The sequence below is a fragment of the Psammomys obesus genome, unplaced genomic scaffold, assembly GCF_907164565.1.
Source record: "Psammomys obesus unplaced genomic scaffold, mPsaObe1.curated_primary_1811, whole genome shotgun sequence".
In the NCBI taxonomy this organism is placed as follows: domain Eukaryota; kingdom Metazoa; phylum Chordata; class Mammalia; order Rodentia; family Muridae; genus Psammomys; species Psammomys obesus.
This window is the reverse complement of record NW_026596057.1, coordinates 6275847-6294640: the sequence shown is the minus strand read 5'-3', so window position 1 is coordinate 6294640 and position 18794 is coordinate 6275847. Positions and strand designations below refer to the sequence as shown.

The window sequence follows — 18794 nt, the reverse complement described above, 5'->3', positions numbered from 1 at the left end:
AACTGAGTGAATTTAGTGGAATAAGAGTTATATCCTATTATAAAATATTCAGTGGAATAAAGTTATGTCCTATTATACTTGAAATAATCTATATATTCAATTTTAATTTTTAAAAAATGGCACTGCTAAGAAAACCTACGAAGAACTGCAACCACTTACATTCATTAAGATTTTTATTCTGGTTGTGCTAGATAATTTATAAAAATGGCCCCAACTAACCCTCCTGCAGCCAGAGTGCCTCCAGGAATAGACTTATAACTTGACCTGATAAAAGAAACAATAATCAAAGCAAAGCAACCAAAGATCTGGTGTACTGGGACTTGTCCTCCCTGGCTATTTTTGGAAACCCTAAAGCCATACTGGTGACTGAGTCTGGTTTAAAATGCACATGACTTTCTCACCAGTTCTGCCTCTGCAAACAGCCAGAGGTGAGTGAAATCCTTAGTTGCAAATGCAGGAATGAGCCAGTTGCACAGAAAATTACTATACATAATACCAGCCTAAGCTGCAAGCACATAAAATTGTGAATAAACATTATTTTAAACCAACGTGTTTTTTAGGTTTACAAAGCAAAAGGTACTTGAATGCATCACAATGAACCTATTTTCTTTACACTATACAATATAATCTTGCCTGGGCTAGAGTGCCAAGGGCCTCAGCTGGGCCAACTCTGGTGTCATCTGTTCATGGCCGTGAACAGCACGGCCATGGCTGGAGCTCTGGTGCACAAAGCTGTGGACTATGTATATCCTAAGTAAGGACTTCAAGGACTAGCTCTGAGTATGCACTTCTGGGGCCCAGTTGCCAACTGGGGTCTCCTCATTGCTGTTATCAATATGAAGAAATCTGCAGAGATATTGGTGGGTGGTCGACTTTAGCCCCCTGTTGCTATTCTTTGACATTCATGAGATTTGCCTACAAGGTACAGCCTCAAAACTGGCTTCTGTTTGCATGCCATGCAACAAATGAAGCAGCTAGGCTCTTTCAGGGAGGACGGCTTATCTACATGAGACAAGTAAGCGGGCGTCTGCGTAGCAGTGCAAGGACCAGGTCGTGAAAGGGGCAGTGCCTCAGCCACTGCTGCCAAGCCACAGCTCTGAGCAGCATAGTCCTGCTGAGAGGAAAACATGAAGTGCTGTGTTTAATAACCATGCTAACATTACAGAGTAGCCAAGAATCCCTAAACCAACTCTCTGCTGCCTTATCAATGCTAAAATTTGTCTTCATCAAGTTGTTCAAAATATGCAACCAACTTAATGTTGACTGATGCTTTTATCTATAGCAATCTGTAGCAATGTGTATACTATCTATTTGGATTTGTGTAATAAAAAAATCTTAAGGGAACAAAATTTTATAACTACAAGCACTTAAGTACTCAAAATTCTTGACTTTTTCTTTAATGAGTACAGTATATTTTCTCAGTTGGTCACATGTCCATACATAATTTCCAATGGTAAAAGTACTAGTGTTTTCCAGAGTGTGTAATTCAGATCTGTAACTTAACGGCAATAAATATTTAAATATTTTCTTAAAAAAATATAATCTTTGTTCTCCTATATTAGAGAATTATTTTTAAAATTCTAGATCTGTTTTGTGTTGTGTCGGTGAGATAGGGCTTTACTATGAGGCTCAAGGTTCACCTTGAACTTACAAGCCCTCCTGTTTCAGCTTCCCAAGTGCTGTGCAGGCCTAAGCATCCAACACACCTGGCTAATTAAATTAGCAAGTCTGCAGAGTAAAATAGTATGTGCAAGGCCTTGGGCTTAATTCCCCTGGGGAAATAAAAAACAGAAAGTAATACATGTAAAATGGGTATTTCTTGTAATAAATGTGTCTGGGTGTACATGTACACATCCAGAAGCCCACACACACATGCATAAAATTCCAGAAAGGAATTTTAACTCCCCCTATACCTTTCTCCATCCCTACCCCCCCCCCCCCATGGGTTAAGGAATAAATCTAAAAGCTGCTTGACATGAATTCAGTGGTTGGCTCTTTGATCACCTCCCCCTGAGGGAGGAGCAGCCTTGCCAGGCCACAGAGAAAGACAATGCAGCCAGTCCTGATGAGACCTGATAGACTAGGGTCAGATGGAAGAGGAAGAGGACCTCCCCTATCAGTGGACTTGGAGCGGGGCAGGGAGGAGATGAGGGAGAGAGGGTGGGATTAGGAGGGAATGAAGGAGGTGTCTACAGCTGGGATACAAAATGAATTAACTGTAATTAATAAAAAAAATAAAAATTTAATTAAAAAAGAATATAGAGTAGCTTAAAAGATATAAAGTTACAAACATCCTTTATCTGTTAAAACTTTTGTGTGGAAATTACCTACTATATATTTAACCTGGATATTAAGCATAAAAACTAAATTTTACAAATTTAAAAAACTGAAAACTTACCTAGTTAGAGTTAGATCTTTACACATAAGCAGAGAGCATGCATCAAAAGAAACATTAGTTTTAATGAACAATAGCCACTTAGCATCCTATTCTAATCAAAAACTCTTTGCTCACCTTCTACCATCCTCAAAATGTTATTCTCATCTACTGAAGGGCCCAGGTACACCATGTCCAGCAGTGTCATGAGCTGCTTCTGGAGAGAATAGGCCTCCTTGAAAAGAACCTTGAGAAGGTCTGACACTAGGTGTAGGCGTCCAGTGTACACGGACTCGCTATTCTGGTCACAACATATAAAAAGGAGAGAAACAGGTACGTCACAGACACATCATAACTCAAATGTGCTTTAACCCATACCGTCAGACTGAGATCACAAATTTAAGGTTTTGACAGAATCACACTTATTAAATGCACTTTGACAGATGCTCAAGCATATGAAGCACACATTTTTGCACCCTATCACCACGCACAAATCTAGTTAATGAGAAATTTGTCCTTTACGCAACACAACACTGATAACAAAACTGCCTGTGCCCTACAAATTCTAAGCCATCTTTTCTGCTTTAAAGCTGCGTCAGGAATGTTAACATGAACTAAGCAACTCCCTGTACTGTCTAATGAAACAATTTCAAGATTCCTATGGCTAACCACAAATCTTTACCATTTTTTCTTCTTTAGGAAAAGCAAATGCAATTCAAAAAGCCACTTTTAGTCACTTGTGAAACTACCGTGTCTCCTCTCTCCATAGAAAAGCCCATCCCAGTCACATCAACTAAAATGTAAACTCTTATGCACACACACACTTATTAAGTCCTTCCACCTACTGATTTCAGGCTATACTCTGCATAGACCCATTACTCACCTTACAGTGTTCAAATGTACTTTTAACTACATGCAGGATAGATGAGGGAAGACTATGAATATGTTCTAAAACGACAGAGTCCTGTGTGGCACAGACATGATGAACACATCCTGCAAGGCCTCCTAATAGCTGCACCATCGTCTGGAAATAAGGGAAAGTTGATTAAAGATACACTTGTCTATATGAAGCAAAGGAGTTACACAGCATTCTGAGTGCTGGACCTACAGCAGTGAGAAAACATTCTGTGCCTCTCTCTTTTCGGTGAACTTCACTCTATCAGAGCATCACTTAGAATCATAACCCAGTTCAGGGTGCCATCTTGATGGCTTCTAAGATATCTAACATAAAATTATATTAAAAATGCAGAATTTTTCTATATTATTTAAGTCCATAAATAATTTTGCATTATGCCATTCCATAAAAAATAAATGGTTTGTTTTGTTTCTTGAAGACAAGATTTCACTCTCTAACCCTGACTGGACTCAACTCACAGTAATCTTTCAGCTTCAACCTCCAAGTACAAGATGGGGACATGAGGCACCTACCACCCTGCTGCAAAAACAAAACAAAACAAAAAATCAAAAAAAAGGGGATCTCATGATATAACCCAGTCTTCTCTTGAACTCAAGCTTCTCCTGCCTTAGGCATGTTACCACACCTAGCTCCATTCTTTTTCTAATACACTTACTTGTAAAATATTCCGTAGGATGACCTGGATTTCTAAAGTTTGGCTTGAGAGTTCTCTGGCTTCACGAATTAATTCACTTATCATGCCATCAAACAATTTTATAGTCTGTGAAAACAAATCAGCTTATAAACAGGAATCAGAGAAATCACTGGAAAAATAAAGACAACAGAATGATCTGTTTACTCCTTAGTAACACCTAGCCACTGTCAGTTACTATTCCAAATTTAAAAGTAAAAATAAAAAGTATTTCGACAATAGAGTCCTTAAACAAAGCCTTGAGCCTTGCTGAGCTTTTCATTTCTGTGGTGTCAAATGTATTTAGTAATGTAAATAGAAAAAGAACTTATTCAAAGTCCAACTGGGGGTAACAAACTCAAGCACTACTCTGCACACTAAAAGACAACGACCTTAAACTCTCCTGTGGCATTCACAGGGGCATTTCTTGGTAGTGGCTATCAACTTACACTGAATCTTTCAATTCGTACTCATGTATTTTGTTTGTTTTGGTCTTTTTTTGAGACAGGGTTTCTTATGTAGCCCTGGCTGTTCTAGAACTCTCTATGTAGACCAGGCTGGCCTTGAACTCAGTGCTCTGCCTGCCTCTGCCTTCCAAATGCTGGGATTAAAGGTGTGTGCAACCTTGCCAGGCTGTACTCACTTGTATTTTCACTAGTTTAACTTTTTACACATAAAAATCACTTTAAAGTAATGACCTCACAAATAATCACAGCATGCATCTAGATTTATGTAGCTACTCAGTTATCCTGTCCCAAACTCCACAATGAGCTGCTATACTACAGAACAGCTTTATATACAAAAAGCTCAGTTGTATCATACCCCTAGTCTACAACAAATATCTCGAATTAGTCCAAAAGCTGAACTATTTTTACTATTTATTTGCACTCAAGTATGATGTTCGATATATTAGAAAAATAAGAAAATTAAGAAAATTAGGACTAGATTACATAAAGTTGAGAGCATGTTAACAACTCTGTAATATGTAAATTAACATTAAAACTGTACCTTTGGGAAAACTTGGGAAAAGAAAGACTGTTCCAGTGTCAGGTGGTTTATATGAGGCAAAAACATTTCAACAATGATTTTTAAAATTCCTATAAAGCAAAATATGTAAAAATATCATATCATGTCAGTCAATAAGTTGCTGCCCTTAATCAAATATGAGAATATGTAAGTAATATCACCCTAAAGTTTGCAGGATTCAATCCCATATTCCACAGAGAAACTATTTGGCATTTCATTGTAAAAAGTATAACTGAAAAAAAAAAAAAAAAAAAAAAAAACAGGAAGAAAAACAAGAGCAAAAACAGCAACTGAAAACAAGCTACATGAGTTAAATGAGTGTGGACACACCTACTCAACAGGATCTACTACCACCAAGATAAATTTTTAAAAACCTAAGTTCCAAAATGCTAAAAAGTCCAATTTTAACAGTTCAATAAACAGGACTACACAATGACTCATAGCTGGCTGACAGAAATGCAAGGAATGAAATCACAGTTCCCATCATAACTTTTCTCTAAAAGTGATTTGCCTGTGTACACATTTGTATGTGTGAGTGCAGGCACACGTGTGTCCCAGCATGCATGGACATCAGAAAACCTCAGATTTCTTATAAGGAAGTCTTATGAAAACTGATGAAAATGAGAGGAAAAATTTTCCAAAACGGCAAATTTGTCATCATCTGGAGTCTACAGAAGGAGCTTTTCCTAACTCAAGAGTATTTTCTAAATGGCACTAACAATGTTGAGGCTGAAAGTGGTAACAGACTGAAATGGCATTCTATCTTGGTCCCATCACAGCATAACATTGAAATTTTTAGTGTGCTTATACCTCATCAAAAATGGAAATTTAAAACTTAAAAACACTACAGTTGGAAGGATTGGGTTCTTATGTAACTGGAAGTTGCTGAAGCTACAATAAAAAAATTACAGCTGAAGGGATATAAATCTGCAAAGTCTTGTCTACTGACATATACAGATCACACACACAAAATAATTTTACTTACGAATGTGTTCAATCCAACTTTCAGAATGCTGATACATAAAGTAAAATATAATTAAGGAATAAATTCAAAAGGGGTACTCAAAATTTACCAATAAATTTCCCTAGGAAACTGAAATTATACCCAAATCCCTGGCTTTCTTTTACCTTTGAAAACTTAACATTTATCAGGTGAACAAAGGTTTTGTGAAAATATTTTAAAGAAGAAATTTCAAAATTACTTAGAGATAAGGAACTTCCCACCTCAGTATAGCCGTGAAAGAATATGGCTGACGGAAGAGAGCCCTGCCATAACCCCGAGCTCCGGCTCAGGAAACACTCCTTGGCACCTCTACCCCTTCGAATCTGCCTTACTCTTCATGTTACTTACATACCAACCTTACCAGCCTTACCCGGCTGAGATCTTCTGCATGTGGCAGGAGCTTGCAAACTGTTACAACTAAGTTATATATTCAGTACAAGAGTTGATAATAAACACAGTAAAAACTATGCTTGCACATCACTGAGAATTGCTAGAAATATTTTATTGTAAAAGCAGTTAAGAACCCTTGTCCAATGTCAAGAAACTGGGTATCCGTAACTATCACAAAAATCCCTCTTCTGAACTTTTATTTTGCATATTTTATAACTGCAACCAAAATGAAGTAGCCCAAATTTTTTTAAGTTCAAGAGGGTAGAATATGTCAACTGGAACATTTCCAGTTTAAATTCAGAAAGCTTGCTACTTCACAATTAATATTAGGTTATGAGCATGCAAATATTCAGGTAAAGACTGGACAATATATAAAAATGAAAACTATGAAACAAATTGTGGAAGGTGATAAGCTTGTGATCTATTCCACTTTTCTTCCATTTGTTATACAGAATGAAAGTAAATAATAGCATGCTAAAAAAAAACTACTTATTTGAGATGCCTAGGCATTTTTATTGAACACATATGTGGCATTTACTATTCTCAGTGGTGAGGATAAAACAGTTAACAAAACCAAATACCTGCCTCTGTACTTGACAATGCAGTGAGGATAAGTAGGGTAGGGGAAAATAAGTTGTTTTAAGGATCAAATGGTCTTCAGAAAACTACAAACACTGAGTTGGTGGTGCACCCCTGCAGTCCCAGCACTTGGGGAGGTAGGGAGATCTCTGTGGTTCCCATGCCAGCCTCTGTGTGAGTCCAAGACAGCCAAGGCTACACAGAGAAACCCTGTCTCAAAAAACCAAAATCTGTAAATATCATAAATATCATAAGTGTAATAGTGTGATGGCCAGTTTTAAGTCAAAGTGACACAAGTTAGAGTCATTTGGAAGGGACTCTCAATGAGAAAATGCCTCCATAAGATTTGCCTATAGGCAAGTCTGTAATGCCCCACCCCGCCCCACCCTGCCCCGCCCCCTTATTGAAAAGTTTTTGTTTTGTTTTAGCCAGGTTTTGTGAGGCATGACTTTAATGACAGCACTCAGAGAGGCAGAGGCAGGCAAATCTCTGTGAATTCCAGGCCAGCCTGTTCTATAAAAGGAGTTCAGAACAGCCAATGCTACACAGAGAAACCCTGTCTTGGGGGCAGAGGGGGAATAGATTTTTTTCTCATACAATATATCCTAATCACAGTTTTCCTTCCCTCTACTCCTCATAGTTCCTCACCATCACCCCTTCCATCAGGATCCACTCCCTTTCTGCCTCTCTTTAGAATTAAAGAACAAGTTTCCAAGAGTAACAAAACACAAAATTTTAAAATAAAAGCCATCAAAGTTGAACAGGGCAAAGCAATGAAAGGAAAAGAGCCAAAGAGAAAGCATAATAATCAGACCCACTTGTTCACAAACTTGGGAGTCTCATAAAAATACTAGGCTGGAAGCTATAATGTATACAGAACTTGATGAAGACCCATGCAGGCAGCCCTGTGTTTGCTGCTTCCGTCTGTGAGTTCGTATGAGCTTTGCTCAATTGATTTGTAGTGCACTTTCTTCATTGATTATTGACGTGGTGGAAGAGCCCAGATCACTTTGGCCAGTATTCACTGGGCTGGTGGTCTTGGGTGCTATAACAAAGACTGAGCAAGCCTCCACCATAGTCTCTGCTCTCCTTGAGTTCCTGTCCTGACTTCCTTTGATGATGACCTGTGCTATAGACCTGCCAGCTAAAATAAACCCTTTCTCACCAAGATGATTTTGGTCATGGTGTTTTATCATAGCAATCAAGACCCTAAAGTTAGGTGTTAGGGAACTACCTAAGATTGAGAACTATGAAAAAGGCTCCTTACGGAAGTAACTGAGAAAGACCAGAATGAGATCTTGAAAAGGCTAGAGAACAAATTAGGCTGAGAACAAAGATTCTGAAGGTCAGCTCGATGTATCTGTGAACTGAGTGTAGCTAGTTAGGTAAGAAGGATGGACCAGGTTCAAACTATGAGGAACCTTGAAGACAAGTTCAGATTGAATCCTTAAAATCAAGCCACATAGGTACAGTGAAGGAGGAAAAAAAATTGAGTTCTGTCTTTCAGTCTAAACTTTGTAAGAAATGGATTACAGAAGAACTGTGTAGAAACAAGAAAAATATTTAGTCTATGTTGCAAAGACTGAATCACAGTGGGGACAGGTAGATTCATGGAGTAATTTAGAATGAGAAATAACAATCTGCTGGTTAAAAAAGAATATTCAAGGTTTACTTACAGAAGAAAACCTGGAAATATGATCTGAGTTTTCAGTAGGTAGCAAGGTAATGTAGGAATGGCACTCTGAATGTTGTGAGGATGACGTTAAGACTGAGGGGGGGAAAAAGTGTATCTTCATTTCCTCTAAGCCTAGCATTAAACCAAACACACATTACATAAATTAACATCTTTGAGTAGGAAAATAGCTGCTTCCAGGAGGAAGTTCCATGAAGAGAGCCCTTCCAGGTGGCTCACATAAAACTACAACGGGACAGACATGGGATTGCTGTAAACTCAAGACTAGCTTGTTTTGTGTAGCTAGTACCAGGCCAGCCAGGGCTATACTGCAAGACCCTAAAACGCAAAATAATTCCCTATCCACACAAGGTCTATAAAAAAAAAAAAAAAAATTATAAAGTCATTAGTACCACGTTGGATTTTGCTAAGGTCTAAGGAATGACTTCAATGTGATTTTTTTACAAAATACTTAATTCATACAGACTGTGAAACATCTTTTGTGCAGGGTATGAACTCCCAAGAAGGTAGCAGCCTTTTGACTTTGGAGGAGTGTGTTTCTGTGTAGTTTTATATAGGAGGGCGCAAAGACATAAAATTAAAACCACATTTTCACATGAAGGAGGTCAACTTCCAATTACAACCATCAAAGTTAATTATCGTTTGGACCTGACAACACGCAATCCCAATCCAATTAAAGCCAACACCTGAAGCAACGCTAACTCAAAGGATAATAGAGGTTCAAAACGGGAAACCTTTTTTTGTTTACATATCATCCTCTGAAGTTATGCATCACAGAACAACTACAACTACATCCCTCACTTCTCACACTTCATCCAGACACCTAAGCACCAGCGCCAGCCGTGGAGCTCGGGCCTGACATCTCACACTTAGGAAAGGTGGGAGCCCGCCCCAGCCGCAGGCCGCCCGCCTTCGTGGGGCAGCCGGGAAGGCTCGCGACACGCCCCTCAGCACCCTCCAAGGATATGAGGAGCTGGGGCAGCACCGCAGGCAGCTCCCGACGGCACGTCTCCTCCGGCCAGCTGTGGAGCTCCTCCAGCACGAGCCTGCTCGCCGCCGCCGCATCGCCCCGCGACATCCTTCCAGCGACACACACGGACAAACCTCTCGACTCCCGCCACAATTTAGAGCGGAGGCCACGCCGTCCCGACAGGCTTTGAGAGCGCTCCGCCCACAACAAACCATAGAGAGGAGGCGCCGCCTCCCCAGCGCCGCAGACTTCTCTAGCCGGTGGAGGACTCACTCGATGGTGTGCACCGCGAGCCGAAGGCGGCCTCCGCCCGGGTTCCGGACACGGCGGGCTTCCTTCACCCCCACGTGTGATGTTAGAGTGCGGAGACCAGAAGTCCTCAGGTGCGTTACCCTCGGTCCCAGGTGACTTTGAGACGACGCGTGACCAGCATCTGCAGCCGGAAATGACTCTCAGCCCCTCCGCGCGGCGCGTTTGAAAGTAGGATGATTTTCCTGGCGCGAATGCTTCCCTTCGTACACAGCGGCTGCCCAGTTAGCAAAGACCTCACCTTCCAGAAACGTGCGAGGCAAAACGTGTGCTATAGAGAGTCCTGCACAGTGAGAAATTGACTCTCTATACAATGGATTATACTTCCAGAGTCCCAGGCCCTAGTCATTCCTCCAATCACGTGACGTTTAGAACGCCAGGTAGATATGCCCTTTGGATGAGTTTGCACACACCAGATCACACCCGTGCCTGTCTGAAAATGGATGCCCTGCTTACCCAAATAAGACCTTAAACTGTCCTGGGAGGCAGATTAACAGACAGAGATGAAGAAGTGTTGGAATTTTAGGGGTAAACATGCCAGGGCACAAGACAGTTAAAAGACACCAAGTAGCTAGGCTGTCCTGTCTAAAATTCTTGGGCTTTGTATTGTTCTGGTGAAGATGGTTGCGCTATAGCTGTTCTTTTGTTTGTTTTTATATTTTATCTTCTGATTTTGAATACTTAGGCATTGGTGTATTTTCCTAAATCACACGAACACACACAGCTATTTTTTTAAATCGTTTTCTTTTTTTTCCTTTTCCCTTCCAGGGCTGAATTGGAAGAGGAGCAAAGGCTTCTGAAAAATCTTTGAAAGCCTCTCAAAATACATCCAGTGGTGTATAAGCAGCTAGAAGACTTAGCTTGACAGAACTAATTGGCTGCGTGATTAGTTATGCCATTAAATTCTATCTAGAAGCTGAAGCATCATTTTCGATAAGTGTGTGGATAGAATAAGAGGATGGCCTTTCAATTCAATTTCAGTATAGAAGAAGATCTGGAAAATAAAGTAGCACCCCTTGATGATGGAACTTTGACCCTGGATTCGTCATCAGTCCCAAAAAGTCAAAACGGAAAGCAGGACAGAAAGTCTTCTACAGAACTGTCGGGTGTGCCTGCGGATTGCTTGTGGGACTGCTCCTCACTGGGAAATGCAGCTTCCTCTGAAGACACTGACAGCCCACTTAGGACAACTGACAGGTCAGGTGACCCAGAAGCCTGTGAAAAACAGCCCTCCTTGAGAGCTGCTAAAGAACATGCTATGTCTCAAGATTTTAATCAAGTCTTAGAAAATAAAGTTATGGAAAGGTTGCCTGGTCCCCAGCATGTTAACACAAAAGTAGTGAAAACCATCTTGTTGAAAGAGAAATTCCCCGGAGAAAACATAGTTTCAGAAAGCTTTTCTTCGCATTCTGATCTGATTCCAGGTGTTTATGAAGGAGGCTTAAAAATCTGGGAATGTACCTTTGATCTCCTGGCTTATTTCACAAAGGGCAACTTGAAATTTGCTGGACAAAAAGTGTTGGATCTTGGCTGTGGATCCGGATTGCTTGGAATAACTGCATTGAAAGAAGGAGCTGGAGAAGTTCATTTTCAAGATTATAACAGTTTGGTGATTGATGAAGTTACCTTACCTAATGTAGTTGCTAACTTCCCTCTACAGGATGACAGTAATGGTGTAAATGAGCCAGATGAGAAAAGACAAAGGAAGTCAAAAGTAGCCCAAGAAATACGTAAATGCCGGTTATTCTCTGGGGAGTGGTCTGAATTTTGTAAGCTTGTATTAAGTGAAAAACTGTTTGTGAAATATGACCTCATTCTCACTTCAGAAACCATTTATAATCCAGATTATTACAGCACTTTGCATGAAACATTTCTCAGACTGTTGAGTAGGAATGGCCGGGTGCTTCTAGCAAGCAAGGCACATTATTTTGGTGTTGGTGGTGGCGTTCATCTTTTTCAGAAATTTGTAGAAGAAAGGGGTATATTTGAGACTAGAACCCTTGAAATAATTGATGAGGGTCTCAAGAGATTTCTAATTGAAATGACCTTTAAGCACCCCAGTTAATAGACACCGAATGGCCTAATGAAATAAACAGAACACTTTTTTTTTTTTTTTTTCTGAAATTACGGTGTTTCTATGATCTTGCTTATTGAAATAATAAGCCAAGTATGGTAGCAGCCTTAGGTTTTCTGTGTAAAACTGCAAGTTTCCATGAGAATTTGATGGAATTCTTGAATCACAAAAGTTCTTTCCCATAGCACACAAGAGCCCACTAATAATGTACAATCAGTGTGTATTAATTGAAATATATGAAAAAAACTAAAAATGTATTTTCCCATCTGTAAAACAGGGCTTGCAATAGTAGCTCTAGGATTCTTTAAAGAACAGGTTAATGTTGGGTATCATGGACCAATTCCTATGTATGAATAAAAAGTCTTTTTTAAGAATTCTTTTCAGATTTTATTTTTATTTTTTAAGTGTGTTCTTTTGTGTGTGTGTGAGACACACACAAGTACAGTACCCATGGAATGGGAGTTCAAAAAAAGGCATCAGGTGCCCTGGAGCTGGAGTTACAGGTAGTTGTGAACTGCCCTACATGGGTGCTGGGAACTGAACTCGGGCCTCTGCAAGAACAGCGAGCTCTCTTAACTGCTGAGAACCCTCTTCAGCTTCCCTCTCTCTAAGACTTCCTGCAATGTTTAGCCACCATGCTTTCCCACTTGGATAGGAAGTCCTGCTCAGTTTTGTTGAAACTTTAGTTTATAAATCTTTGTCCATTATTTGGAGAAAAATCTAAGTTGTAGAATTTTGGTGTTGGTGGTGGCGTTCATCTTTTTCAGAAGTTTGTAGAAGAAAGGGGTATATTTGAGACTAGAACCCTTGAAATAATTGATGAGGGTCTCAAGAGATTTCTAATTGAAATGACCTTTAAGCACCCCAGTCTCCATTTTCCACCATCACGAATCCACTGTGATCCTGTGATCGCACCCCATCCCTACATTTCACCTCATTCCTAGGTCTCAGAAACGTGGTGTTAAGGGTTGTTAAAGGAGAGTGCATCTCATGAATATGTTTCTAAACTGTCTGTTGCACATGTGTTTTGTCAATATTTTTTGCTTCTTCTACGAGCCCATTCCAAAGGCCAGACTTTCTGTCTTAGATGGCTTTTTGTTTGTGATTCAGAACCAAGTACTGGGGATTATCTCTAGGCTCACCAAGAACACTATGGCTTCATATGTCCCATGCCATCATGATTAATCTTCATTGTCAAATGGATTTAGACTCCATTTCCAGAGAGCGTTAACCAAGTAGGGAGCACTCACCTTGATTGTGGGTGACACTACCCCATGCATTGCCATCCCAGGCTGAATAAAAAGGGCGACACTGGCCAGGTGAGTGCCAGTGTTCCGTGATATAAGGAGTCCCATCCACATACAGTATGAATTCATTATGCTTTCACTGCAATGATGAATTATTCATTCTTAGATCACAAACCAAAGCAAAGCCTCTTAAGATGCTTCTGACAGGCATAGTGTCACAGCACTTACCAAAGTAACCAACACACGTGCTAACGACAGGTGCTATGGGCTGTGGAGCAGATAAGCACCTGGTACTCACCAGAGAATAAGCTTGGAGAGGATCAAGCATGTCTTTGCCTTGTGGTGCCCTCCAAAGTGTTTCGGACGCTTAGTAAGCACTTGAAAAAGGAAAAGCAAGGAGAGTGTGACACTGTGAAGCCAAAGCTTTGCCAGAATACCCGGACCTCAAACTGTTGGAGCAGCCTTGGATTTGTTGGCCTGAGTGAGGACTTCTCTTTGGGAAAAAGCACACATACTGCCGTGATCATAACCTGGTTTGTGATACATCAGCTCAAAAGAGATTTTAAAAGAATTCGAAGATGCAGCTTCTGGAAATTTGTATGAACTAGAATCTGGATCTACTTTACATAGCATGAAAGCCTATAGAACTTGTCGGGGGAAATACTGTACATCTAGAAATTTGGTCAGGTCACTGGCACACAATATTCCCATCACCCGAGAATCTTCATTGGCAGGCAGATTGTGCAGTGACTTTTGTTTCCTGGGCTTTCCACAAACAGAACTTTATTTCCTGTTTGCTTTGCTGAGATTTTCACAATGAGAACAATTTTCTAACCCCTGGAAAATGCAGAGGAACATTTTTCTAGGAAGGGTGGCTCTTGTTTCAAGCACCTCCATTTCAATTCCTTTAACAGGAAATGCATCTGTGCTTGACTATTAAGCATTGACTTAACCACATTCGTAACTGTGCTTTGTTTTTCTTAAATGGGAGATGATCTTATTCTATAACCTCCCACCCCCAAACTTTAGACTGTTATCTTGACTCCTAAAATAGTTCCATATAAAGAGGAAAGTTAGATCAGATCTAAAATCATTAGACTGTGTTGTCTCTTTTAATTTGTTTGCTATCATTTGTGGGTATCGTGTTCTTTTGTTCGTTTTTATATTTTATCTTCTGATTTTTTTATACTGAGGGCATCGGTTGTATTTTCCTAAGTCACTTGACTTGCAGGACTGAAGCCTGGGGTTCAGTCCTCAGGACTGAAAAGTAAAAGTATATACTGGTTCTCTGCAGATTTAAGTCAAACTTGTGGCTGTCTTAGGATCTTATTTTTTGTGGAATGAGTCATGAATGTTTTAAAGAAAAAGCCAGCCACTAAGTGTCAACTTATTTATCAGACACTGAACTTGAAGCTGGAATAAAAACACAAATACATTTTCTGTGTGTTTGGGAAGAGTACCTATCTAGGTTAGATATGGCAACACAGCCATGAAACTTTGTGTGTGTGTGTGTGTGGGGGTAGCCTTGGCTGTCCTGGACCTGTTTTGTAGACTAGGCCAGCCTTGAACTCACAAAGACCTGCCTGCCTCTGCTTCCCGGAGAGCTGGGATTACAGGCATACACCACCATGCCTGGCAGCCATGAACCTTTTAATGAGGATGTTTCATATATTATGTGTAATGTTTGAGCTCCATGGCCAACTTGACAGCATTTAGACTCACCCGAGACTGACACACTTCGGGGGATGGAGGTGAGGATTCCAGCTAAAGAGGTTTAGCTCCAGAAGGAATGACCGATTGTCAGTAGAGCCATCCCACAGGATGGGGTCCTAGACTGAAGAAAGCAAAAGAAAAAGAGCTGATTGTCCCTTTTCATCTTTCTGCTCCCTGGCTTGGATGTAAGGTGAGCAGCTTTCTCATGTTCCTGCCACCACAGCTAGAGAACCCCTTTACAGTTGTCCTCTTCCCAACACCATGCTCTGGGCCTTCTCAAACTGACCTAAATTAAACCTTCGCTTTAACTTTCTTTTGCCTGTTGTTTGTCACAGCAGTGAGAAACGTAATTAAAACGCCTGCAAGTTTCTGATAGAGACATCTTGCTAAGCTAAAGAATGAGATCATGTACAGAAAAGAAATCTGAGGAAGAGGGGAAGATCATTTCCAGTGTCATTCATCTGGGCATGACCGCATGAGTAGATTTTTGTACCGAATCAGAAATTGGAAAGCTGTTTACAAAGTGAGGCTGTCTTTTCACCATTTCTTTGGACTCAGGATTTCCAGAAACTGTGTTTAATAGTGAGGAGAGAGGTGGCTCTACCAAGCCTAGGCTGCTTTATGAGGAACCACAGGCCAAAGACAGGCTGCTTCAATCTCATGCTTGGAACTTTAGGTGGATACTTTTCTTCCTTTCTCAATTATGGCTTCTGTTATCCCACTACCAACCCCAAAGGGCAATGATTTTTTCTTTTATTAGAGAAGATGACTAATTTCCTGGTACACGCATATGCAAGCAAACAACTAACATGAAGAGGAAGACTAGCAAATAACTGGAACATTACTAAAATAGAGAAGGGAGGGAAGAGATCTTTGAGATAACAGTTGTTCTTATGACTAGCTGTTCATCAGAGTGGTACAGGAATGGGGAGGGGTATTAAGACATTGACTGGCAGAAAAAGTGCTGAACTCTCAAACATGTTAATTCGTTGGCTCGTTGAGTGTTTAATGTGCACCTGCTAACACATGCATTTTTCTAGGTGCTAGGAGAGAAGAGAAAATTTTGCATTTGTAAATTTGCAGGGTGATCTAATACCCTGAGATAGATGACAGACCACATAAAAGGGGTTTTCCTCAAATAAATACCTTCAAAATCTCATTTTAACAATTTTAAATACATGTGCAACAGGCACTTTTACCTGTTATTCTTTTTTGGTTTGGTTTGGTTCGCTTTTTCAAGACAGGGTTTCTTTGTGCAGCCTTGGCTATCCTGGGCTTTGTTGTCCAGGTTGGCCTTGAACTCACAGAGATCTGACTGTCTCTGAGTCTACTTAGTGCTGTCTGTATGGGCAGGGGTGTAGGCCATCTGTTGAATTATGGGTAGCCTCTCGGGGCCACATTTTTAAAAGAAAACTGAGACTCCCTCCCCCAGTAGCCATCAATTGCCAATATCTCCTCATCTAGAGATGGGACTTCATGAGCCCTTTCCTAGCCCTGCTGAGATTATGACTGTCCTCATCCTGTGCAGGTCTTGAGCATGCTATGACAGCTGCTTTGAGTTCATGTGTACAATGTCCCTGTTGTTGAAGACACCCACAACCTCTGGCTCTTACATTCTTTTTGCCGTGAGTCCTGTGGGGAGGGATGTGCCGTAGATGTCTCTTACTCTCTGCATATTTTCTAGTTGTAGGTCTGAGTATTGTCATCTACTGCAAAATGAAGACTGAGAGCTGCAGCAGTGTATGGATTGAAAAATAAGAACATAGGGGGCAGCTTATTACTATGTCTACTGCACAATAATCAAACTGGGTTCTCCCCTAGGGCCCTTGTTATAGCCAGTCATGGAGTTTTGGGCCAGGTAATGGTAACAGACAAGAGTTTTGTCTTGTGGAACAGGCATTAAATCTGCTCAGAAAGTGGTTGGTTGCTCCATAATACTTACGCCAATAAGGCATATCTTACCAGGCCAGTTATTACTGTAGTTCACAAAGTTCACAGTGGTATGCATAGAACCTTACAGCATTATGAAAGCTGGCCAGGAGAAATGAATCTTCCAGGCTGGTACCAGCGTGATTTCTCCATGTCCTTCCTATGACTCAAGTACATATTGTCTTTGGCAACAGGGCCTTCCTTTCAAGTTCTGAAGGATAATAACCAAGAGCGATTATGGGGGTAGGCCTAAGAGACCATATTAATCAAGAACTTGTAAAGTGATAATTTATACTTGTATTGGGCTTTTTTTTTTTTTTAATAGACTATGGTATTTGGAGGATGTTCTCTTCTTAGAGGGTAACAAAATTTAAATTCCTTTTATATATGTATACATTTTAGGAAGCTTCTACAAGTAGTAGGTTTCTACATGGCATTTTTAAAGGTCCCTCCACATTCCTTTCTTCTCTACCTTGCTCTCCCATCCCCCACTCCCTTTAACCCTCCCTGTTCCAGGTTCCCCCTTTCCCCTTCATACCCCTGGTATTCTATTCCCCTTCCTTTAAGTTCTCCAACCCTGGCACCTTAATAGTTTCTTCTTATGTTTTTGGTTTCAGGCTACCTTGTTCTGAACAATTATTTGACCTCAATCCATTTACTTGTATATTTTCTTTCTTTCTTTTTTTTTTTTTACAGCCAAATAATTCCATGGTGTGTATGTACCACATTTTCATTATCTACTTGTCAGTTGATGGACGTTTAAGCCATTTCCAATTCCTAGCTATATGAGTAGGGTAGAAATGAACATAGCCAATCAAGTATCTCTGCAGGAGGAATCTGGGAGTCCTGTAGGAGTGTGCCCAGAGGTGATATAAACAGATCAAACGGTGGAAATATTTGTAGCTTTTTTGAGGAAACTCTACACTGATTTTTTTTTTATAATGGCTGCACCATTTCACACTTCTACTAACAATGAATAAATGTTCTCCTTTCCCCACATCCGTGCCAGAATTTGTTGTCATTAAAAAAGAAAAATCTTAACCACTGTGATGAGAGAAAGTTGAAGTCTCAAATTAGTTTTAACTTGTGTGTGTGTGTGTGTGTGTGTGTGTGTGTGTGTGTTAGTTTGTGTTTTCTGGTGGCTAAGAGTATTGAACATTTTAAAAAGTATTACAATTTGTATTTTCTTTTTAGAATTTTATGTTTAGTTCCATGCCCCAAGTTTAATTTGGTTGTTTGATTTCTCGGCAGTATTTTGAGTTCTTCATCTATTCTAGACAACTCTCTGTCAGATACACAGCTACTAACGATGTTTTTCCTGTTCTGTGGCACATGTTTTCCTTTGCTGTACAGACAGGGTTTTTAGTTTTATGAAGTCCCATTTGCCGATTATTGTTCTTAATGCCCATGCTGCTGAGAGCATGTGCAGAAAGTCTTTTCCTGTACAAATAAGTGGAAATGTAGTCTCTACCTTCCCCTCTATCGGATTCAGGGTGCCAGGCTTTATGTTGAGGTCCTTGATCTGTTTTGAGCTAAAGTTTGTGCAAGGTGAGAGATAAGAATTTAATTTAATTTTTCTATGAGTAACTATTCAGTCTGACCTGTACCATTTGTTGAAAATATTGTCTTTCATATGCACTTTGGGGTTTAATTCACTTCTATGAACCAGTGTGTTTGTTTTTCTGCCATTGCTATGATATTTTTATTATGATAGCCTCTTAGCATGACTTAAAATAGGGGATAGTGAGTGGGACCATCAGCAGTGTTTTTAATAGTTTAGGGTTGCTTTCTCTAGCCTGGGTCTTTAAGATTTTTTTTAGAGAAGTTCAGGGAAAGGGGAGTCCTGCAGGAGTAAGGCAGCACTTGGGATAGGAAAAGAGGAGGTCTATCTGGTGTCACAG

The 18794-nt window shown here is 40.2% G+C and overlaps 2 protein-coding genes and 1 pseudogene across 2 annotated transcripts in view; 2 read left to right on the top strand and 1 right to left on the bottom strand.

Annotated features, from left to right (window-relative positions):
• Nucleotides 1-9729, bottom strand: part of Firrm (FIGNL1 interacting regulator of recombination and mitosis) — a 41187-nt gene extending 31458 nt beyond the window's left edge. Inside the window, exons 1-6 of the mRNA XM_055624486.1 lie at nucleotides 9619-9729; nucleotides 5972-6011; nucleotides 4969-5057; nucleotides 3946-4050; nucleotides 3258-3398; nucleotides 2513-2675 (exon numbers count right to left, since the gene is read on the bottom strand). Coding sequence (XP_055480461.1) covers nucleotides 2513-2675; nucleotides 3258-3398; nucleotides 3946-4050; nucleotides 4969-5057; nucleotides 5972-6011; nucleotides 9619-9729 — 649 coding nt within the window. The remainder of the gene's footprint in view (nucleotides 1-2512; nucleotides 2676-3257; nucleotides 3399-3945; nucleotides 4051-4968; nucleotides 5058-5971; nucleotides 6012-9618) is intronic.
• LOC129689335 (mitochondrial pyruvate carrier 1-like) lies at nucleotides 708-1035 on the top strand (annotated as a pseudogene).
• Nucleotides 9730-9904: 175 nt separating the features above from the next.
• On the top strand, nucleotides 9905-12337 carry Mettl18 (methyltransferase 18, RPL3 N3-histidine). The gene is made up of 2 exons (XM_055624578.1): nucleotides 9905-10004; nucleotides 10699-12337. Exon 2 carries the CDS (start codon nucleotides 10889-10891, stop codon nucleotides 11993-11995), a length of 1107 nt encoding a protein of 368 aa, XP_055480553.1. The 5' UTR covers nucleotides 9905-10004; nucleotides 10699-10888; the 3' UTR covers nucleotides 11996-12337.
• Nucleotides 12338-18794: the final 6457 nt, after the last annotated feature.

Excerpts from the sequence above, each read along its gene's own strand:
- Mettl18 (XM_055624578.1), top strand. The coding sequence starts at position 10,889 with ATGGCCTTTCAATTCAATTTCAGTATAGAAGAAGATCTGGAAAATAAA.